This window comes from Conger conger, chromosome 16 (assembly GCF_963514075.1).
Source record: "Conger conger chromosome 16, fConCon1.1, whole genome shotgun sequence".
Taxonomy (NCBI): domain Eukaryota; kingdom Metazoa; phylum Chordata; class Actinopteri; order Anguilliformes; family Congridae; genus Conger; species Conger conger.
Window position 1 is genome coordinate 25,667,993 of NC_083775.1, and position 23,171 is coordinate 25,691,163.

At 41.0% G+C, this 23,171-nt stretch overlaps 1 protein-coding gene across 2 annotated transcripts; it reads right to left on the reverse strand.

Moving 5' to 3' along the window:
* Nucleotides 1-826: 826 nt before the first annotated feature.
* LOC133115009 (galanin receptor 2b) lies at nucleotides 827-23,032 on the reverse strand. Of its 2 annotated transcripts, none has more exons than XM_061224707.1 (3): nucleotides 22,804-23,032; nucleotides 9,044-9,423; nucleotides 827-1,854 (listed from the first exon to the last, which is right to left on the reverse strand). In XM_061224707.1, the coding sequence occupies exons 2-3, from the start codon at nucleotides 9,415-9,417 to the stop codon at nucleotides 1,089-1,091; spliced, it is 1,140 nt and encodes a 379-aa protein (XP_061080691.1). In that variant the 5' UTR covers nucleotides 9,418-9,423; nucleotides 22,804-23,032; the 3' UTR covers nucleotides 827-1,088. The 2 variants fall into 2 exon arrangements, with proteins under 2 accessions (XP_061080691.1, XP_061080692.1); XM_061224708.1 differs by lacking the exon at nucleotides 22,804-23,032 and adding an exon at nucleotides 12,998-13,107.
* Between the last annotated feature and the right edge of the window lie 139 nt (nucleotides 23,033-23,171).

Genomic DNA, 23,171 nt, shown 5'->3' on the forward strand with positions numbered 1-23,171 from the left:
GAGCTAGGGTATCCACAGATTCTTAACCCACCAATTAAACTGGTTAAAATAGCGAATGAGCTAAAATAATGCTGGTTCACTCATAGATTAGACCACAATAAGATGTTTCATATAGGGACACAACACACTTTGTCAAAATCAGCTGTGTTTATGTGTTCATTAAAATGACCAATACAGTTATTATCAGCTCATGCATATGATTTGGACAAACAAATAATTAAGAGCAGACGTTGGCATTGAATCCAGAAACAGATAAGACCTTCCTTTCCCACATCTGGTTCAGGCAAAGACGCATATCAGATAGTCTGCAAGACTATATTGCAGATGGAAAGGATGGTGTAGGAATCCTATCTCATGATTGTGAGGGCTGGTGGAAGTTGAGAGATGTTTATGTTCAAGAAGACCTATAGTGCAAGGCTTAGTGTTCAATTGGCTACTGTAATCAAGGCTTTGGGCATGAAAATAAGACAAGATCATTTAACGATCTTTTTGGATATTGTTGTCGTATAGACTTCAGTTATATCAGGTAAGTAATAATTATGACAACCAAAAACAAACATGCTGAGAAATTTAACCAGACTTACACATCACATACAATACATACATATAATATTAAGCAGCATGTGTCCAAAATGTTTTATTCATTGTAATATCATCCCACTGTAGCTTCTGCCAGAGCTTCTGCCAGAAGTACATTTAATCTCTCTTTTTAAAATCAAAGATAATAATAATAATGTATTATTTAGCTGACGCTTTTATGCAAAGTGACTAGCAGTCGAAAAGACTAAGCAGGGGACAACCCCCCCCCCCCCCCCCCCCCCCCCCCCCACGCCGGAGCAATGCAAAGTTAAGGGTCTTGCTCAAGGTTCCAACGGCTGTGTGGATCTTATCTTGGCAACGCTGGAGCATGAACCACAAACCTTCCAGGTCCCAGTCAAGCACCTTAGGCACTAGACTACAGGCTGCCCCAAATGCAGTCCCAGGATTCCCCAGGATGCAGTCACAGCATAAAGCAGTGCGAGCAAGGCCATACCGCATGTTGTCGGCAGACAAATATTGGCAGAATGTGGGTGCTCACAGCGATCACCCTAGGGATGCTTCTGGAAAGGTGAGGCATCTGCAGCCATAGCTTCCTGTGGGGCTGCAAGGGGCCTGTTCCCCATTTCACAGTCATTTTGGGGCCCGTTGTTCTCCTCGTTCATGTGGGACACCTCGGTGGACCCAGCCTCGAACCCGGGCACGGTGTTGGCCACATGTACCACGTGGACCTTATTCCTTCCTTTTTTGCTGAGAATGCAGCTGAAGACCTTCTTGAAGCCCTTGCGGAAGTGCTTGGACACCAGGGCATAGACGATGGGGTTCAGGCAGGAGTTGGCGTAGGCCATGCAATGTGAGAGTAGCCGGAAGGCATAGGTCGTCTGGTTGAAGGGGAAGTCCCCGTACAGGTAGCAGAGGATCACAACATGGTACGGCAGCCAACAGATGCAGAAGAGCACAGTGACGATGATGATCATCTTGGTGACCTTTCGCTTAGCCCGCTTGGATTCAGACATGCCATCCAAGGGGTCCACAGCAGTCCACAGGTACTTTATGGTCCTGGTGTAGGACAGGCTGACAATAAGTACTGGTATTACATACCCAAACACGAAGGTGCAGGTGTCCAGAACCTTCCGGTTATACTCCTTCCACCCCGGCACACACACATTTCCATTGTCGAAGTCGATAAGGTCATAGTAGCTCAAGTAGGGCCCTGCAAAGACCAGCGATAGACCCCAGATGATCACCATGGCGACCACCGCATTGCACGGAGTTCTCAGCTCTCTGGAGCGCAGGGGGTAACGAATGGCCAGGTACCTGCACAAGAAGAGTGGACATTCTTTTGAAAATATGAAAATATTCACATTCATTTGCTACAATGCTTGGTTTTATATAGTAAAATGTTTAGTGTGAATTTAACTCTGAGTTCAAGAGCCCGTATCTACTGTAAATGTATTCTTTCAGTGTAAAATTGAGGGGAGAGTGCAGTGATGGAAGAGTGAGGTGTCCTCCTGGATGATAATAAAACCAGTGTCGATTACTCATTTTCTGAGAAATTACAATTATTTTCTTCCTACAGAATGATTGGTTCAGTATAAGATAAGTGAATACATGAGTGGTTTATGGTCCAAAAAGCCACAATCTTCTGTCACTGCTAAAATCTTCTACAGTTTAGTTAACACTGAACAGGCTTTTATTTTACTGTGTAAAATAATTTAACTCTCCCCCGAGGAGCATACATCTTTAGCCCCCACTTTCTCATACATTGTTCCCAAAACAGATGTCTTCCTGAACCCCCTGTAAATCACCCCCTCCTCTCACATTTCTATCAGGGCTCAGGCCTTAAAACTCATCATGACATGGCCTTTACGGCACAGGAAGGTTTGAGAGAACACTCTCTCCCTCATTCCTCAGTCACTGAAATAATGCATAAAGCATTGGATGTTTCATGGCAAAGCCAGTTTAGATAATATTCATTCATGTTTCCTTGGCTCAGTGCGACTGGTGCAATGGTCTAATTCCGCAACAGTATAACTGTGCAGAAATCTGTCCCTGTGAAAGCCATTGGCCTCACCCCCTGACCAAAATCTCACTGCCTGGGGAGGCCTGGCTCTAAATTCCAAATGGGCAAGATCAAAGGCCTGATTTTGGATTTAAGGAGACTAAACCAAGCAATCTGGGAAGATCATAACCGACCAGCGGAAGAGAATGCCGCCAGGAGAGACTGGTAAGTTGTGAGGTCTGAAGGGTCTCTGGATTTTCCCCACTTCCTCTCCGCTGCACGGAGGCTGGCCCTGGAGGTACGAAGGGCATCAGATATCCAAGGACTGGGAGGGGATGTGCGAGGTGGCTTTGAGACAGGGGGACAGAGAGAGTGGAGGAGGAGAGAGATGAAAGGAGGGTGGCAGATGCAGAGTCAGTGGGGAGTTTGGAGAAGGATTCGAGAGGGGGGAGTGAGGCGGTGACAGTGGTGGCAAAGGGAGAGGGTGAGAGGGAGTGGAGGTTACGGCGGGCTGAGGAAGTGTGGGTGGGAGGAGGGGGAGGAGGATGGGGAGGAAGAGAGAGGGAGAATGAGATGAGAATGAGATGATATTCTTAAATGTGATTGTGCTCTATTCATGAACGGAGGATAAAATAACTAGCATCAGCAACACCAGAGGAAAAAAACATGTTGCTCCTTCGTCCCTGATTGATCTAGCTGTGTCGGTTCTACACTACTGTAGGGGTTAATCCACACCTCCTGTCAGTGCTACATGCATTTTTAATCAAAAGGAAATGAATGTGTGGTGTTCCTGTCTGCCTGGAAACAAATTAAGTGTGGCTGGGGATTTGTCAAGCTGAACTGCATTTTTCAAATTGTAAATAATTTTCCAGAGTAAGCAAGTTACCCTGACACATTAATATAAATTAGCTTCATATCACAAGGGTCAGGGGACCAAGGATATTTATCCCCTTGGTCATCACAGAGGTTCTCCATCACCCTAATTCCGGGGTTGGCTACTGCTATCTGGGAAGGGCCAGTGTAGGCGTGGGCTTTCCTTCTAGCACAGCCATAAAGTATTGATTGAAGAACAGGATCAGTTTTTTTTCTGTTGCTGAGCTACTAGAACAAAGGCCTGCAGATGCAACTTCCACTCGTATAACTTGGTCATCCCTGCTCTAATTGCTGTCATATGCTGCACCATTAAAAGCCCTCAGAGCTGTGTGGCTATGTTCCTGAGTCTCATGAAGCTCATTGTCTTAGATCTGTGGTCTTTTTATCTTCAGTTGACCACACAGGCATCTAATTGAAAATAGCCTGGGCCCTAATGTGACATTTTCTGCTGAAATGTCTTTCAGCAATGGATGCATTAGCAATAATTGGTAAGAATTATAGGGAAATCCTTTTAACAGGTCTAAATTGGTGACTAATGGATTGAGTATTTGTGTTCAGGTGCCCCAAAAATGAACAGGATTATTGGTAATTTAGGAATACGGGAAATGGCAAACGGTGCGTCACTCTCCTGTTCAGACACTATATCTCTCAAATCCCATTCAAATGGAACGTTCATTCATTAAATGTGGAAATGTTGAATCACAAACCGAAAATGTGCCTCTTTAGTTACTGCTTTGAAATTTCAGAAATATTTTGAGTGCTGTGTGTTTGACTATCAGACCCCCTGGGCTCATTTCAGTTCCATTCAATTTGTGTGGAGTGAATGGATCACTACAGACAACTGTATTTAAAAGTGCAAACAGCCCAAAATAGATATGTAGGCACCATTTTTCACATCAATAATCTTCACTCGCTTTTTGAACTTTCAATACTCGTACTCAAAACAGTTGCAAAATTTAAGTATAGATGATGTACAACTTGGCGTATAACTTATTGATGACTATAATTTTGATACCATGCATTTGACAGTCAACATACTGTGCTTATTTTCCCACTTAGGTTGATAAAAACAGTGTTCGACAAGTGAATCAATGTTCCAGTGAATGAGGAAGTTTTATTGCAGTGCATTATTCACTACATTTCTCAATAGAAATTACATATCCAATATGTGACCTGCTCTCTCTCTACTCCAGATATCAAGGGAGTAGGCTTCAAAGTTTTGGTGCGAGACTGGGAGACTATCGAAACTGGGCTAACAAAACTGGGCTATAACTTTTCATCTTATGTATAAACCCTTTAAACGATATTTTTACTCTGAACATTTACTCTTGACATTAAGACAAGCAAATACATTAACATGTAGCCGCAAATCCAGCTGATGTGGTTGTTGTGAGTGGTGAACGGAGACAAGCTGGCTAGCCTGATTATGGTTCCCTCTCTACGAGCACCTAGCGGTCGAGCTGCACGTTCACGCGTGTTTTCCGTTCTGGTTGCTCAGTGGTGGAATGACTTGCCTACCACTGTCAGGACAGCAGAATCCCTCCCCCTATTTCGAGGCAGACTAAAAACACACCTTTTCAAACTGTACGTTAGTCCTCCCTCCTGATTTCCCCCGCCCCCCTTTCTGATATCCCTATCCCTCTGGTCTAACCCCAAAAAAATAAAAAATAAATTGTATTTTACTAGTTATGGATGGGATGCTTTAACTTGTGGAAGAACCTATGCACTTGTAAGTCGCTTTGGATTAAAAGCGTCTGCCAAATGACAAAAAATGTAATGCAAAAATGTAGCCTCCAAACAATGCACCGGTATAATAACTCCGGTATGACTTTCACTTTGACATCTTGCATTTAAAAGCTTAAAAACTGTATTTTTACTCTGAATTTGGCATTTAGACATGCACACTATGAAAGCCAAGATATTGTTATATTGCCTAAACATCCAAATTTTTTTTACATAAACATCGATTGATGTGAAATTGGCCATCCTGACTTATAGCACGACTGATTATGATAGAACGAGTCACATATAGAAAGGAAAATACTGAAAGCGCTACAAGCCAACTAAAAAAAGGAGGATCCAATAGTTGCTCTACAATTATAACGTAACATAATGGCGAGAACAGGCCATTCAGCCAAGCAATCCTACCACTAAGCGTACCTACTACTTAGTTTGCTTAAAATATAAATTGTATCTAGCACCGTATCAAGCCTGGCCCTGAAAACCCCCAGTGTTTCTGCCTCCACTACATGTCCTGGCAAGCTATTCTGCACAGTGACCACACAATCTGTGTGGAATTTATCCTTTGCCAATTTCCAATTGTGCCCTCTAACCAAACTCACCATGAAGAACCGCCTGTAGTTCACTTTGTTAATCCCATTTAATGAATTTAAAAGCCTCAATCAAATCAATATTGTATAAGGTGAGTATAACTTCCTTAGATTTATACTCAATACTCTTGTCTATGTATCCTAGCATTCTGTTGGCCTTTTTTTTTTTTTTTTTTTACTGCTACCACCCATTGACTAGAACCTGAGCGGCTTTGATCAACTATTACCCCCAAGTCTTTTTCAACTTGAGCACTTTACAATTTTCCATTTAGTTACAGTCATCTAAAAGTATTGGAACATTAATTAATTAATTCATTATCCTAACCCGCTTATCCTGAACAGGGTCGCAGGGGGGCTGGGGGGCTGGAGCCTATCCCAGCATACATTGGGCGAAAGGCAGGAATACACCCTGGACTGATCACCAGTCCATCGCAGGGCACACACCATTCACTCACACACTCATACCTATGAGCAATTTAGACTCTCCAATCAGCCTAACCTGCATGTCTTTGGACTGTGGGAGGAAACCAGAGTACCCGGAGGAAACCCACGCAGACACGGGGAGAACATGCAAACTCTGCAAGTCCTGGGATTTCAACCCAGGACCTCCTTGCTGTGAGGCGGCAGTGCTACCCACTGCACCATCCGTGCCGCCTAGTATTGGAACAGGAAGGTCAGTTTCTTTGTTTTTGCTATACTGAAGACAATTGAGTTTGTGGTCAAAAGATGGTACATGAGATGAATTTCAGCTTTTATTTCCTGGTATTTTTATCTAGATTTATTAAACAACTCAGAACATATCACCTTTTGTATCAGACCACCCAATGTTTAGGTGAGGAACATGTGACTGACAGGTGTTTCTTGTTGCCCTCATGTATCTTGTTAGATTGATTGGTTAAACAATAAATATTTCTCAATGTCTAGTAGTAAGTAGTAAGGTCCCTTCGACTACTACTCTTTGTGTTCTATCCTGTAACCTTCTTGTTCCTAATAAAGTGCTCTGTGAGTATATATTTGGAATAGCCTCATTGATGATGAATGTTAATACTTCAGACCTCCATATTTGGAAAAGTACATGTTGCCTTTGTTGTGACATATTTTATATTTATATGGAAACATAAGCACAATACTTTATGTGTTCATTGTATTTGGATATTCAAACACAAAAACATTGCATATTTCTATAACAAATATAAGATTAACAAATGTGAGATACAGTACCTGTACCAGCGATAATTGGTCTGAGCTAGCACTACCTCCTGACTCTGCAGTGGCTGCAATTTTGCATATCAATCTATGCCTTTGTTCAATGCAGAGGCAAATCACAGTTGTGCTTCAGCACTGTGCCTCCTGCCACTTCAGAAATCACATATGCGATCCTCTAATGCACCTATCTTTGTCCCAGACTGAAGGCCACATAGCACACCGGGAGAAGTGCTGATCAAAGGAGAGACTTATCTGTCCCTGATGACCACCAGTAGCCTGGGGGTTGGCTTGTGTATAGTTGGGAAGAAGTAATTCAGTGGCGCTCCTAATAACTGAGTAAAAAAAAGAATTACCTTTGAACATAAAATACAAAGCCAGACAAGCCATTCTGGTGTAGGCCCTTCAATATTGGCATGTCAGGTGCCACTTCAAGCCAAAGCAGTTCCTATCAGTGCAATGACGTACCTTGAAGTCTCAAAATTTATATGGACCTGTTGACTGGCCTGGAATCATGTCGATGCATTGTAAAACTGGCCAATGAAGCAGGGAGGGTTTCTGTCCTGTTTATAATTAAGTGCATTGTTAAATGTACAATCAATTCATTGAGATGAATATTTAATAAAGCAATTTCAAGGATTCAATGGCAGAGCCCCAAGCCATATTCAGACCTGCTGCCACTTAGGAACAAGTTTGGTTTCCTGCTGCACCACTCTGTATCGCAAGAGCAGCTGCTACTACTGATCAAGCAACTACAGACCTGGCTCAAATACATCAGTGTTTTGAATTTAAATATTTTCTATTGAATTAGAACCTATTAAATACTCTCAAAAATAGGTTGGCCCTATTGCACCATGCAAGATCAGTCAATCAGAGAAAATGAGATTGGACCATTCTCAGGAAATATAATTGACCATATTTCTTAAAGTAGCAATCTTTTTGCTTTCATCTGGTATAGGAGATCTAAAGAGTTTGAGATAGGGCCTAGGATGTGATAAATGTATTTAAATGTATTGGTAAGAGCATATTGTGGAACAAAAGAATTCAGAACAAAGAAAAATTCAGACCAATTTATCCTGTATCAGCAATCATAAAACATTGTCATTGATGTGTTGATGAAACCACATTATGACTACAGATGTTGACGAGGTGAAAATAATTTGAAGACATTATGAGGTCTCTGCCCGATAATAAAATTCACACTATAAGCAGCAGTAATGGCTGAGGAATGGATTGTCCTATTATCTTTTTGTTGTCATCCAGCAGCGATGAAAGGAAATGACTTAATTATAGTTGTGATAATGGGAATACACATCCATCTCATCCAAAACAGAGACCCCAAGCTTACTCTACGATGCCTCTAATTATAACACAGTAAGAGGGCTGCTTTCACCTTTACTCCCTTTTCTTTTGCATTTGAATAATTGGTGTGTCTTGACAAAATAAAAGCGCAATAATACCTCAAAGCGGCATCAACTCTCCAAATAATAAGACGACCACACTGGATAAAAGTAAGGCCCTTTTTTGAAACCCACCCCCTCTTTTTAGTTCCTTCTCCTCTGTTTTTGAAAATTGTACTTCAGTTAAAAGTAAACCAGATAATTTTCCTCTGAGTAAATACCGATGCGTCATATACAGGGCGTTGTGTTTGCCTTGAGACCCATCAGTGGGCAGCACATTCCCCTACAGCAGGGGTGAGGAAGTGTACAGCTGATTGATTCAGCTCCGCTGATTTTTGTTCTCATCAGAAATCAGCAATCCATTCAGGCCTAAGATGTCAGGTGAAGTTTCGAGCAACAATGAAGACCTGCAACTCTCCCAGATGAAGGTTGCAGACATGAACGGGTGCAGCGGGTCTTAACTGCATGACCTAATATTGCAGAAAATAACCATGAAACCTATCTAGCAGGCTAGTGCCTATTGGACCACCGTTAGCAACAGCTGACATTTGGCAACAGCGCACTGCTAATGGATGATCCTCATCTTGAGTTCGGTCATGTGGAATTACAAAACTGGAGAGTGGGCCTCCTCCTGCTCGCTCGAGCAGGAGTGGGAAATGGGGAAACGGGGGGGGATGGGAGGGAGGGAAGAGCCTCACCTGTCGACGGAGACGGCGGCTAGCGTGAAGCTGCTGGCGTACATGGTGAGGTTGATGAAGAAGTGCACCACCTTGCACATGAAGGAGCCGAACACCCAGCCCTCCAGAGAGTAGATGGTGGCCTGGAAGGGCACGCAGAAGATGATGAAGAAGAAGTCGGCCACGCTCAGGTTGAGGATGAACAGGTTGGTGGTGTTGTAGCCCATCTGGCCGTTCCGCAGGAGCACCGCCAGGACCAGGCTGTTCCCCACCGTGCCCAGCAGGAAGATCAACGAGAACACCACCGACACGATCACGCTGGCCGGGTTCAGCTGGTAGTCCACCGACGCGTTCCAGTGGCCCGTCATTTTGTTGAGGTCTTCCTGGTCCGACATGGCTGGCTGAGTAGTGGGGGGAAGGTGAAGCTGTTAGTCTGTGCCTCCCCTGTTATAGACATATTGACTGGAACTTAACAGCCTTCGATCTTCAAAAGGGCATTTCATCAACCACCAACCACAATTTGATTGCTCTGGACTCTCAGGGAAAAAGGATTGAAAAAAGTATCTGGTATATAATCAAGATATTTCAACACTTGTGGAAATTATGGGTGAATATGCATGTTATTCCTGCTCTGGCAATATAAGCATATTTTGAAAAAGTGAAATTTTAAATGTGCTTTCAAGTCATCACATTCATCCATCTATCGATTGTCTAGCCCACTCACCCGCTAGCCATTCACTCACACACTCATACCTACAGGCAATTTTTAGTCTAAGCTGCATGTTTTTTGACTGTGGGAGGAAACTCCACACAAATAGGCCCTGACTGATTTCCCAGCCTGGGACCTCCTAGCTATCAGGCACCACTGCTACCCACTGCACCACCAACCAACAAACAAACAAATAAATAAATAAGTAAATAAATCACAGGGAATGCAGAATCGCCAAAAATTCTCACTTCTTGCAATGGTGATAACATTGTAGTCATTGTAGCAATCCTATTATATGCTCTGACACAAAATAACCTGCCAAAACATGCAAATGAGTTCTCGCTGCACATTCCAGGATATTTTTGCTTGCATTATCTTCTGTCTCTCAAAATGTGCCAGTTGTGATGATCATGAGAAAATGTGGAAGAGAAACGGTATTAACTGTGACTCAGTCTGTACACTCTTCTCCTCTCAGACTGATGCTGGCACCGATTCTGATCTCGAAAGAAGTGTTTCAAGGAGCCGAGACACAACATTTGGCAGACTCAAATGGAGTAGCTCATAGAAATTCTGTTAGAATTCCATCAAAAATATAATATAAAATAGTTAATGTGGTCTCATATAAGCCACTAGTGGAATGGAAGGATCAAAGCAAAATACCCATTCTGTTAGTGGGAGCGGAATGTGGAAGAGTTTTTGTACTTTTTACAGGTTTGAAGACAAACTTGAAGACAAATGGCACAGTAGATGAAGGGTGATCAGGCATCATCAAAGCAAATTCCAAGTGAAAAGAATAGAAAATTGTCAAAACTCAAACACCACTCTAAATTCATATATCATATAAAATAACCCTTCATCCTACCCCCACCTCTCCTCCTGTGAGGGGGGTTTCTGTTGAGGGAATTCTTATGCAGATGCCTGACTTCTGCCAACTTTTAACCAATTGCAAAGAAGATAAACAATGACCATTCCATTCACAGACCAACTCATATTTGCATTTAGAGATATCAAACCAATATGTATGCTAATTTTGTTTTATTAAAACATGTTTTGTGCCGCTTGTCCCTGTGTTAAATGCTTATGGTAAAATATTCCAAAAGATGTTTGAGAACATTGGAGGGGGACCACAATGATCATATAATTCATTAAAATTCACTTCATGCTTGTGCTAATTGGCAATACATGATTCATTGGATAGTAATGTACTTGTGTCATATTGTGTATTTTGCTCTCATATAATGCTCCAGTTTTGAATGGCCTAATGGATGCATCAGACAAGTAAAATAACAAAGTTAGAATTAGCTGCCAAACATTATAAAGTTTGGCAAGCTTGCTTTTCCTAAAAAATTAAACTGTAAAATTTAGATTTATATTTTATGATGAGAGGAAACAAGAGAGGAAAACTTATGATCAAATCTTGGTTTGGATCTTCAGTAGGCTACAATAAATAGAATGCACAAGAATTCTTGCATACTGCAGAAAGGCGTGCACATTAGTGGGCAGTTTATTGAGCAACATTACTTTTGCTCATGCTATTTTACTCTGTGCCTCCAAGCACCTGAAGTGGTCAAGGAGAGAGTGGTCAGGAAAAGATGCTGATTCTGGCAGGAGAAATGATGTGGCCCTCATTATATCAACATTTCTTTGAGAGAATCTTGTCTCCGTCTCCACAATAGCTCTGTCAAGACCGCTAAACATAGCTCTTGGAGTGACTTGGAGTGCTAGTTTGGCCATCAGAGTCACCATGTCCAATAGCTGACAAGACAACACTATTTTCACTGTCCTTCTCCTGTAAGACGGATTGGGATTTCCACATTGAGAGAAATGCTCCTACCAGAACAAGTCACATCTCATCTCCTTCAATGTCCACAGTGAGGTTCTTCTGGGATGGAGTCCGGACAAATCTTATGATTATGGATAAGTTCTCAATGTTACAGCAATCCCTGGTGCCATCACTTTTATTGCGAAGTCCAGGAGAGTCAGCTTCCTCATATTTGACCCTTTTAAAACCATTTTGGCAAGGGTTCCAATTATTTAGTTTTGAATTAATTTGATGTGTATTTAGCATTTTCAGAGATGTATTTAGCAATTTCTGTGAGTGTTATGCTTTTAACATAGTACTTGTGCTTTTCTATCTGGGTTTGACCCAGTAGCTACACAATACTTTCACCTGTCTCCTGCCGCGCAAAAATCGCTCTAACGTGGTTGCCAAGTCAAGGTCAAGATAAATGAATAAAAATCGCATTCAGCCTAAGCACAATCCCACAGTTCAGTGCGCCTGGGATGAACCACAATACTGAGTGGGAAGATATGGTGACTAATGCTAAACTCAGTGAAAGCAAGCCAGCAACCAAGCACTCTCTCAGAGAGAGTGATGTCCCTGGGGCACTTCATCATGTTCTGGGAAGGTTTTGAGTATTCTCCAATTTTAGCAAACTTCAGAAAGGAAAGGACTGTGTAATACAATGGATGAAATGACTGTACCTTACATGCTCAGAGGGAATAAAAGATGCATTTTGAGGCTAAACAATGATCCTGACAAATATAAATAAATGAATGCTGGAAGAGCGACTGCCGAGTGGCTAACATAGCACAAGGCATAATTACGCAGAAAATGACATAATGAAGTCTTGAAATTTGAGTGCCCTCTCCTTCTTGTCTGAAGTGGAATCATGCAATATTAAAAGGGCAGGAATTCGTACGCTTGAACGTGCATTACAATCAGAAATGTTCCAGGAGTGCGTCCATTTGGGCCATAGTTACAGGGGCGAGTATCCATTTCATGACTTTAAACTTGATCTCGGGAATGCTCGGATTGTATTACAGAGCTGTACACGCAGGAAGCACAAAAGACGCACAGCTCAAATAAAAAACACAAGGATTGAATTCCCTTCATGGTCATATTGTTTATCGCGAAATGCAACATTTGCAGGATTTTCTGTTGTACTGAATTGTTGCGCTCGAAACACCACAGTGCTTAAAGAGATAACAAAGCGCAGATAAAAATCTACTGTTTTTGCACCGGGGGATATGGAATTGTTATGGTTGTTTCTATTTGACACGGGACAGCTTTCTGCAAAAATAAACTCCAAACCGAAAAGCCTGAGTGTATTTTTGAATTCCACAATTATAATAGAAAGGTAAAACAAAATGGGTCACGATTCACATCTGCCCCAGTATCAGTCCTCTTTCTGAAAACCTCTTAACATTTCCCATGATCCCCAGCAGTGATGTCACACCGTAGCTGAGTGTCTTTTCACACAAACCTCTTTGATGATGTCCCTTATTCCCTCTTGACTGTGCAGTTTGTCTGGTCAAAAATGAACAGAGATGAGCCATTTGCAGGTTCAGAAGAAAACCGGCTTAATCCATTAGTGTTGAAAGGCCAGAATCACTGCAAGAATAATTTGTCAATACAGGTTCAAGTCGATAGGAGAAAAATTCCGAGCCTGGCGCCTCCATTATGCGGAGGTTTGAGGAATCACATTCATTAGTGTTCCTTGAGCTGCGACACATCAAAGCAATCAGAAAGAACTCTCGGTCATCCAGGTCCAAGGCTAAATTTCCATGGCAGGTGAACTCAAATTTTAGAGAGAATAAACATGGCCTGTATTTGCTGTATATCGCATGGCAGTATTCACTGTGGTATCACATGGATTAAGTGAACTTTTGTCCTTTGATATGACTGGGAAATAAAAAGTGTTTTTTTCTGGTTTAATTACCGGTCACACTTTACAATACGGTTCATAAATTGGTATTAACTAACAGTTAATGTATTTGTTAACCATTAACAAAGACATTAACTGATTTGGCAAGAACTAATGTAGTTAACATTAATTAACGATGTACAAATACATGAACAGAGCTGTACAGATTAACCCTTGTGTTGTCTTAAGGGTCAAAAAAGACCCGCAACTATGTTTAACAGCAGAGAAACCCCTCTAAATGATCTTTTTTCAACTTGAAATTTGTGATGAGTGACAGGTTGTTTCTTCATGCAAAATAGATCCAATTAAGATAAAATTCAATTAAGCTGCTTTATTTTAGGGATTTAGTGGAGGTGGGTCATTGTTGACCCTGAGGACAAGGGGAGTATACAGAATGTTAAGACTACACAAGGGTTAACTTCTCAGTAGTAGTTAGTTAACAACTACATTAGTTCATGCCAATTCATGGAACCTTATTACCTTGTTACCTAATTACCTTCTGGCAAGTTTAGTTTGGCAGCTACTGAACAAAAAAGCGTATTTGCAAGTCCAAGTCAGGAGTAAATGTTGGCCGAATCCAGACGGCTCAATTGTACTGTTGAGATATGAATAAAAGCAGAATCTGTGATACTCATTTTGATGTGATAGATGGTGTGCTAAACCTATGGGCTGAAATAAAACAAAGATGTAGTTCTCCCATTTGAATCCTCAGATGATACATTTCTATAAATGCACATCGAGGCTATACTCATACATTATTTCTATTTATTCCAGTAGTCATTTAAAGTAGAAATAGTAGACATCTAACTTATTTTTATATAAATCACACAGGGCTCCTATTGAACCAAAAAAATCTCAGACTGGAAGAAAGCAATAACTAGAAAAAGATTTATATCCAACAAACCGAAAACAAAACCGGGAATTAAAAAATATCTCCTGGGGTCTGGGTATGACAGAAAAAGCGTCTCACAAAGGCAGATGAGTAAATGCCTATTTTGAGAATTCAAAGACTTGCTGTGCACAAATCACACAATTCATGTGTTCCACAAGGCATCCCCAACAGGAAGCACGGAGACTGTGTCTTTACAACAGGCCTAATGGAGACAATTGGTAACACCTGAGCCGATTGCTGAGCAGCAGGATGTGAGCGTATCGTGGCTATCTGAATGCTCCAAGTTTCTGTGGGCCAGAGCTGCCCAGCCCTGTTCCTGGAGATCTACCACCCTGCAGGCTTTCACTCCAACCCTAATGTGGCACACCTGATTCTGTTAATTAGCAGCTCTATGAGAGCTTGTTCACAGGTGCTCAGTCATGTGCCACGGAGGGCTGAGAGTATGCAATTAGAGGTAGCTATTCCACCAATGTTGATTTTTATTTTGTTTTCCAAGGGAACAATAATAATACTTTGACATGTCCTTGGAACTTCATAAAACACATAAAATAGCGTTCATTTAAATTAAAACTGCTGGGTGTTCTGTGCATTTTATTCATTTTATTGTTCACCGTTTTTCATCGCCTTACATTAGCAGTTTCTTACACCATTAAAACAAACCCCACTTTTAAGCAGACTAGTGCACTGGTGACAAACCAATTTTTTTCTGTCACAGCTGTTCGTGAAAAGCAATTTTCTGGAAACAAAGCTTATTTCACAATTATCTGTGAAAAATGTACCTGTAGCCAAGGACACTCTATGCCCTATATGCTTGAACCTGCAACCTAATGGGGTGGCCATTCCACAGCTATTAACATTAGAACCTTTCAATTACATTGGTTGCACTCCCCCTCCATACCCCATTATCCAGATGGTGCAAACTGTTCCCGTTCCATTGCCCCCACACACAATAATACAACAGTAAAGTCTGTCAACACAACTTTCAGCTAATATGGATCCAAAATTCATGATAATCTGGCTCAAGTGAAGAGAGAAAGCACTTTTTTAAATTAATTTATGAAATTAAATTAAATTATGCAAATATCTAGCTAATCAGTTATACTGACTGGGACACACAAGGTCAGTGGTTTGATCCTCAGGGTAGCCACAGTAAGATCCACACAGCCATTGGGCCCTTGAGCAAGGGCCTTAACCCTGCATTGCTCCAGGGGAGGACTGTCTCCTGCTTAATCTAATCAACTGTACGTCGCACTGGATAATAATATAGTCTATAAATACTATAAATACATCTAAAGCCTGTGTTGCTTTTCTGAACTGTTAACTGCTAACTATAGTTATTTACTGTACACTTGATTATGAAATAGGGCAGAGAAGCTTTGGCTCAGGTCTGGTCAGTTGTGTAAACAGTTCTGAAATTGATATAGTGGTTGCACTGTGTAATAGATGCCTCATAATTCCCTTTTGAGATCAAACAGGAAACAGGATTGGCTAGCGCTAACGTGTTAAGATTATTTGTTTTAGCTAGCTAGATAGTTAGCTCGATTGAGCAATGGTACACTGGTTTGTTTATAGTGGTTCTGTTGTGACCAAGTCTCAGAGCCTGCCATCAGCAGCAGAAGTGGGCCCTGCTGTAGTCCAAATTGAACATATTTCCTTCATCTTCCCTCCAATTCTCTCTAGTGACAGTACATGAGAGGGGGACTGATCAAGGGTGAGAGGATGAGTCTGTCCTAAGAGGAACAGCCTGGCACTATTTCCTCTCTTAAACATTTGGCAACAGCAGGTCACCGTGAATAGAAGGGTATCAGTGACCATGGTGATGGCTGCAATCTCCGCGTGCACATTGTGAGTTTACGGAACACTTTACCTCATATTTATAGGAAGGAGATGTGTTAACCTAACCACAAAGAGTTCAATTACCACGATTGCCTTACATATAATTTAAATGTGAATATACTTTGGAATAAGGCTATGGAATTATGACATTATGATTCATTAGAGTTTATTTTGTGCAGAAAATATTTTACAGCCACATATTACTACGTTAATAATATATAAGTAATCAATTGGCTTACAGGCCCAAACCATAGTACTTGTCAGATGAAATATTGTGGCAAGGGTCCAGAGCAGCCCCTCTTGTTATCCATACTTTCACCTTTCCATCACTCTAGTAAAGTTTTATCTGTGTAATTTTCTCAAGCCACTTGTTTTCAAAACTCATCAGGCACATCAGTTTTTTTTCCTTTTTGCAATCTCACCTTTCTGTTCTTGGTGCTGATGAGAGCTTCACATCTGAAGGTGTAGCCACTGTAATTAGCCTCTCACAGTCTTCTGCACACTGTGTCCTGTAATACTTTCACGCCCAATGTTTCGAGATCATTAGCGAATGGCAATTTCAGATTTTTTTTCCCCCCAGCTCTTATAATCATCCCGTCATCATTATTTTCATTTATCTCCCTGCCTGATCACTGGCGATTCCTAAGTCCTCCAGGAGTTGGTTTCATCTTTAGGACATTCCATACTATCGACATTGGAATACACACACATTCTGCAATAGCTCTAATTAATTTTTCTTCTCTTGCATTTTTTCATTTATACTGTAAGGTCCACTCTAAAAATGCTTACAAAGGATATAACCCATGGCCTGACACACACAGCTTTCTATAATAATTATATATTATATAATTATTATATATATATTGTTGATCTATCGATTATTAATTTCTGAATAGTGGAGAAGGGGTAGGATTAAATAAGCTTATGCTTCTTCCTACTCCTTTTCGGACATGTTAGGTTAATATTGTTTTTCTTGGTTTATTTTATTTTATTGTTGTTAATACTATTTTATTTTTGATTTTGTCTTGCTATCTTAATCCTTGTATTTTCACATGTTCGAAATAAAGCTTTCATTCATTCATTCATTCATTCATTCATTCATTCATTATATAATAATAATTACAATGCTGTAGTATGGCAAACCAGTGAAATTTGACACTGCTGGTCATTTGACCCAATGCACTGACTAGGAATAGAGGGACATCACTCATTAAATGACATTTTTGTAATATAGTTTTCCGTCTGAATTTTCTTTTCAAAATGTAGATATTGCTTCATACTCATTGTTTGATTACAAAATATATTTGTTGTACAGATTAAAAACAAACTTTGAAACAAATAAAAACTGTTCCCATACGTTTGTATTTCACTGTATAAGTTAGCTACCCTACAGTACTCTAATGTATCCAATTTAATCTTTTAAAAATCGTTATTACTTCACATACACTGTGCTCATCAATATCAATTAGCATTGAGGGCACATCATCATAAAATGTGAGAAACCTCACTTCTTGTAAGGTTGTTATTTGTTGGCTCTGTTGGAGGGAGGAAAAACCAAAGGCTTGTGGGACTGTGGCTCCTCCCTGCTCTTGCTTAATTTAAAATGGATTGACCCTTCTGGTGGTAGGAGTCTTATATCCAGGGTGCTTTGGGGATTCTCCCCTCCAATCAATGCTGATTCTATTTATTTTCATTTCAATTTGACACCCAGTGTGGGCCTCAACATCTCCAATTTCCACCTCAGTTTGGAATGGCCAGACCTCTGCAACCAACCACAGCTGCATTCATGCTGCAAACTGCACTGCAAATTCGGTCATGTATATACACTGACAGTTCTCTAAAACATAGTATTGCCAGTTATGACTGTTTATTCAACTGGTTGAAGAGTGGTTGTTACTCATTTGTGTAATGTTTCTTAAAGTGTGCTGGTTTGATCATCAAGTAATGCTATCAGCGATTATGTAACCTTAAAACATGGTTTGTTGTTACAAATCTAAACCATCATTTTTGAGCAATTACACTGTAAAAAAAATGATACGCCATATCTACCCAATAAAATTACAGTAACAGATTACAAGTATTATTATTGAATAAAAATAAGACAATATTATATATATAAGATATAATGCGTCATTTTATTGATCAATCTGTTAAAATAGCTTAAGTATTGTGTATTTTACATGTGTCATTGTTTACAGTGTATATTCAATGCTCAAGTGTCAGGAACCGGGCAGAGGGAAACAAGAGCAGACTCAGGGATGACAAACAGGCAGACTAATAAGCACAGGGAAGATCCAAAACATAAATCCAAAAACACAGAGTCAAAACCTGGCAGAAACTGGAGAAGATGAACTAGCCCCGAGAAGCTGAAAAGGTCAGGTATGAATACAAAACTGATAAACAGACAACGAGAAACAGGTGAGAAACATGACAGAAAAACAGGATGGATATGTTGGGAAGCGGAGACACTGAATGAAGAACAGGTGAGATCAATGAGTGGGAATGAATGGGAAGACAGACAGACTACGGTGGTCACAGAGGGTAACAAAAGGCAAAAACTCCAGGGACTTGGACAGAAAATGGAGAATAGAGAAACACAGATGGCAAGAAGGGCGCAGACGTGACAGCTAAGGACAAAAGTAGTCAAATATTCTGCTCATATAAATTACTAAACGTTATATAAAACCAAAAAATCTCCCATTCTTGGGACTGTCAGATGCATCTGTGCTTGTTGAGGTCAATGGCCTTTTTCTACCCCTTCATTCTCTTTATGAATTTATTAATTTTTTAAATTAATGAATATTTATTCACAAGTAGCCCCGGTTAATCACCCAAAAGTACCTCAAACTCTGTATCACACTTTGGAGTGCTGCTTGTGTAAATACGTATTATGTTAGTCTATTATCTGTGTCATGGAATAAATTTTGAGGGAGGGATGAAGGGGTTTCAGTGCTTCTCTACAAATCATCTTTCATTCGCCAGTTTTCAAACAAAATAGAGCTAAATATTTCAGGCAACCTCATCTGCAACTATGAACACATTTGTATAACTGCAGGTAAGCCAAGAGAATAAATATTTTTGTATGTGTCTTTTTAAACTAACTGAGATTGAAATGACTGTTTAGGCATTTTTGGTTTTCTCTAATAGTGGCAGTGATAATGGCCATTATGGTTTTTCGACTGGCTAGAGACATATTTTATGAGCTCCAGAAGCTATTTCATGTTAGTACTATTGGAATACGCACACACAACTGTATTAACAACAACATATAATGCTAACAATAATAATTATATTTGCCTCACACATTTTTATTCCTTCTCACCAGTTAATATCTGATCTTAAACATCTGATTTACATTGTTATTCTTCCAAGGTTAATTTACCTACCCACCTAGACGTTTATTTTGAGGAAATTATGAAATGTACAGGTAGATGTCATTGGCTTCTTGAATAGTGTCCTTGATTTCACTGCTATTAAGATAGTTGTGAACCTAGGTCTCCATTCAGAAGAGCTGCAGTGTGTGTTGCCCTCAATTTTGAGTCAGTTCAGCCAAGCTTACATTACGTTATTTTCAATAGAGACCCAAAACACACAGCCCGTTTAGCTGTGTCCACCATGGCCATGGTATTTCTCAATTATGGTTTAGATTGTGCAAGGTGGGCGGCACGGATGGTGCAGTGGGTAGCACTGCCGCCTCACAGCAAAGAGGTCCTGGGTTCGAATCCCCGTCGGCCGGGGCCTCTCTGTGCGGAGTTTGCATGTTCTCCCCATGTCGGCATGGGTTTCCTCTGGGTACTCCGGTTTCCTCCCACATTCCAAAGACATGCAGGTTTGGCTGATTGGAGAGTCCAAATTGCCCGTAGATATGAGTGTGTGAGTGAGTGGTGTGTGTGCCCTGCGATGGACTGGCGACCTGTCCAGGGTGTATTCCCGCCTTTCGCCCAATGTATGCTGGGATAGGCTCCAGCGACCCTGATCAGGATAAGCGGGTTCAGATAATGGATGGATGGATTGTGCAAGGTAGCACTTTTAAGATTTCACAAGTTTAGAAAATTCCTTAAAACTCAAAAGAACTAACCAGCTAAGATGACCTATTTGTGCCTTTCGCTACATTCAAACAGTGAACACGTTTGAAAGGAGCACGGACGGAGTGTTCTGAACATGTCCACCTTTTTTGAAAAACAATTTAAATCACCTTTCAGACCCTGACCCTCATGTTCTTCAGTCAGCCACCCATACAATAGAGCATTCCATGTGACTCATGCTTAGTCTCAGCCCTTCTGTGCTTTCAAGGCCCATCCCAACCCAGTCATCACAAAATCCACCCTTTTGAGGTAACTTTTTTGGCCCATAAATGTTTGCTCAGATTTTCAGCCCAAACGACCAGGAGACAGTGGTACTCTCAGAGTTGACCTAAATTACATAAATTGTAGCTGAGACCCTTGATTGTAGCTCCTGGAGTCTTTGTGTTCTTGCTATCAACTGAGGCAGAGCGTAAACTTGAATGCAACATGTCAGGGCTTCCACAATGACCCATCCTTCACCAGGTAGGACATCCCACAAATCTTTGTGACAACCTCAGAAATATTTAACTGGATGAAATGTGATGACAGCTGGTGGCACTAGCAGAAACTGGGCACTGGAAGTGTAATGAATCAACCACCTGATGTAGCTACATTTACATGCTTATGGACATAAAAAAACAGATCTCATTGTCTATATAAAATAACAGATTTTAATTTTGTTACACATTTGAGTAATATTTTGGCTGGACTGCAGACCATACTGGCCCAGAGTTTGCTAATGCCTATGAAAAATGAAGTTTGGTGGATTAAACTGAACAAGAAAATGATGTAAGCAATTATTATATGATTTGGTTTAAGATCTATAATATACACTCAGTGAGGACTTCATTAGGTATTTATTAGACTTATTAAGTCTTCTGCTATTGCCTATCCACTTAGGTTTGAAATGTTGCATGTTCAGCGATGCTCTTCTGCAAATAACCACACATAAATGTATTTGCGTTTCTGTCACCTTCCTGTCAGCTTCGATTAGCCTGCCCATTCTTCTCTGACCTCTCTCATTTACAACACATTTCTGCCCACAGAACAGCTGCTCACTGGATGTTTTTAGTTTTTCCGCATCATTCTCTACAAACTCTAGAGACTGTTACGTGTGAAAATCCCAGGAGATCAGCAGTTTCTGAAATACTCAAACCACCCTCTGGCACCAACAATCATTCCACGGTCAAAGTCACTTCGATCACATTTCTTCCCTATTCTGATATTTGGTCTGAAAAACAGCTGAACCTCTTGACCATGTTTGCATGCTTTTGTGCATTTAGTTGCTGCCACATGATTGGCTGATTAAATATTAACATTTACAAGCTTGTGTTCAGGTCTCTAACTAATAAAGTGATCACTGAGTGTACATATATATAATATATTTCTCTTTATGAATTTGGGTGAGCTCCCAACCATTTCTCCTACATTTCTACTCATTTCATGAATTCAAGTCACTTCTCCTCTGAGATACTGTCAATTATCATAATCTTGCAATTATAGCTGAAAGGAAATACAGTAAAGTTAAGATTCCATGGGTGCTGCTTTGTGACAATGGAGAGGCAGCAGCGTTATGTGACTCAACTGGCAACCGGTTATTCCCACTTTCTAAACCCCCTGCATCCCTGCACCATCACAATCAAAAAGCGAACGCACATGCTAAGCCTTTCTAACACCCCTTCCGCAAGAGCCGGGGGCAGGCTGACATCCAGTTAGACAGCGTGTTGAGGTTTTCGTTTACGAAGTGACTAAGACCACGGGGAGAGGAGCGGGCTCGCGTTTCTCACGCCTGCTATCGCCGCACACGGCGGTAAGGAGAGAAGACTGAGTGGGCGAGAGAGGGCCATGCCGCTGGAGCGGCTTCAGGGTTGAAGGTAGCGAGAGTGTCACTGAGCCCGCGGTCCTGCATTGATCAAAACTGACGTCTCGGCACACTGCTGCCATCTGTCACAAAGCAACACTTAGACCTATCCCTGCTATTGTGTGATCACTTAAAAATAGCTTTTTCAAGTCCAGTCTTCCTAGAGCTGTAGCTCAGAGTACAGTGCAGTCTGTAAGTACAATGTTTGGACAGTGACACCATTTTAGTTGTTTTGGTGCTGTACTCCAGCACATCTTTATCATCAGTTAGATACATTCCTGGCACACATTGTCGAAACAAACTAGTGATTTAAAGAACACATAAGCACATCTACAGTCATCTCAGGTTTTAGTGCAACAATATCAGACCCGTTAAAGACCATAACAGTTGAGATGGCAGACCGGACGGAGCAACTTCAGTATGCGGTTCTGCACGTCTTATTTGGTGATTCACACACTGTGGTGATCACAGAACACTGATTTTATTCTTACCTCAGTAATACGGACACTACATTTCACTGGGTATTTGCTGAAAAATACTTTTAAAGAATATTCCGTTTTTTAGGTAATGAGTAATGGATGATGACAACTGAAACAAGCATGCTATAGGAACAGAGCCTTATAAATTACATGAACATCTGTTCTGTTAAAAACTGGAAAGCAGAGTCTGTTGCCTGATTATTTTCACCAGAGGAGATGGAACCTTCACTCACCAGGTTTAGTGCTTCTCCTGGGCTATGATGATCTGACGATTCAGCTGGGAGGTAATGAGATAGCTTTCATCTCCCCTGCTCTGTCCACTGCAAATACCGTAGCCCTTCCGTCTTCTTCAAGAATCTGATTCTCTCTTTCTCTCACTATCCACACTTACGATATCACGCTGCCCCTCTGTCTCTATCGCTCTCTTACTCTCCCCTCACTACCTCACTCTGCATCTCTCCTCTCTCCCTCCCTCTCCTCTCTCTCCCTCTCTCCTCCCTCCTCCCTCCCTCTTTCTCTCAGTCCTCCCTCCCTCTCTTGCTTGCACATCCCTGCAACTGAAAGCTCCACCTCTACTTTTACTCACCGTAATTTTGGAATT

Coding starts and splice junctions, on each gene's coding strand:
- LOC133115009 (XM_061224707.1), bottom strand. CDS start 9,417: ATGTCGGACCAGGAAGACCTCAACAAAATGACGGGCCACTGGAACGCG. Junction 1,855..9,043: donor GCCGCCGTCTCCGTCGACAG/GTGAGGCTCTTC, acceptor CTTCTTGTGCAG/GTACCTGGCCATTCGTTACC.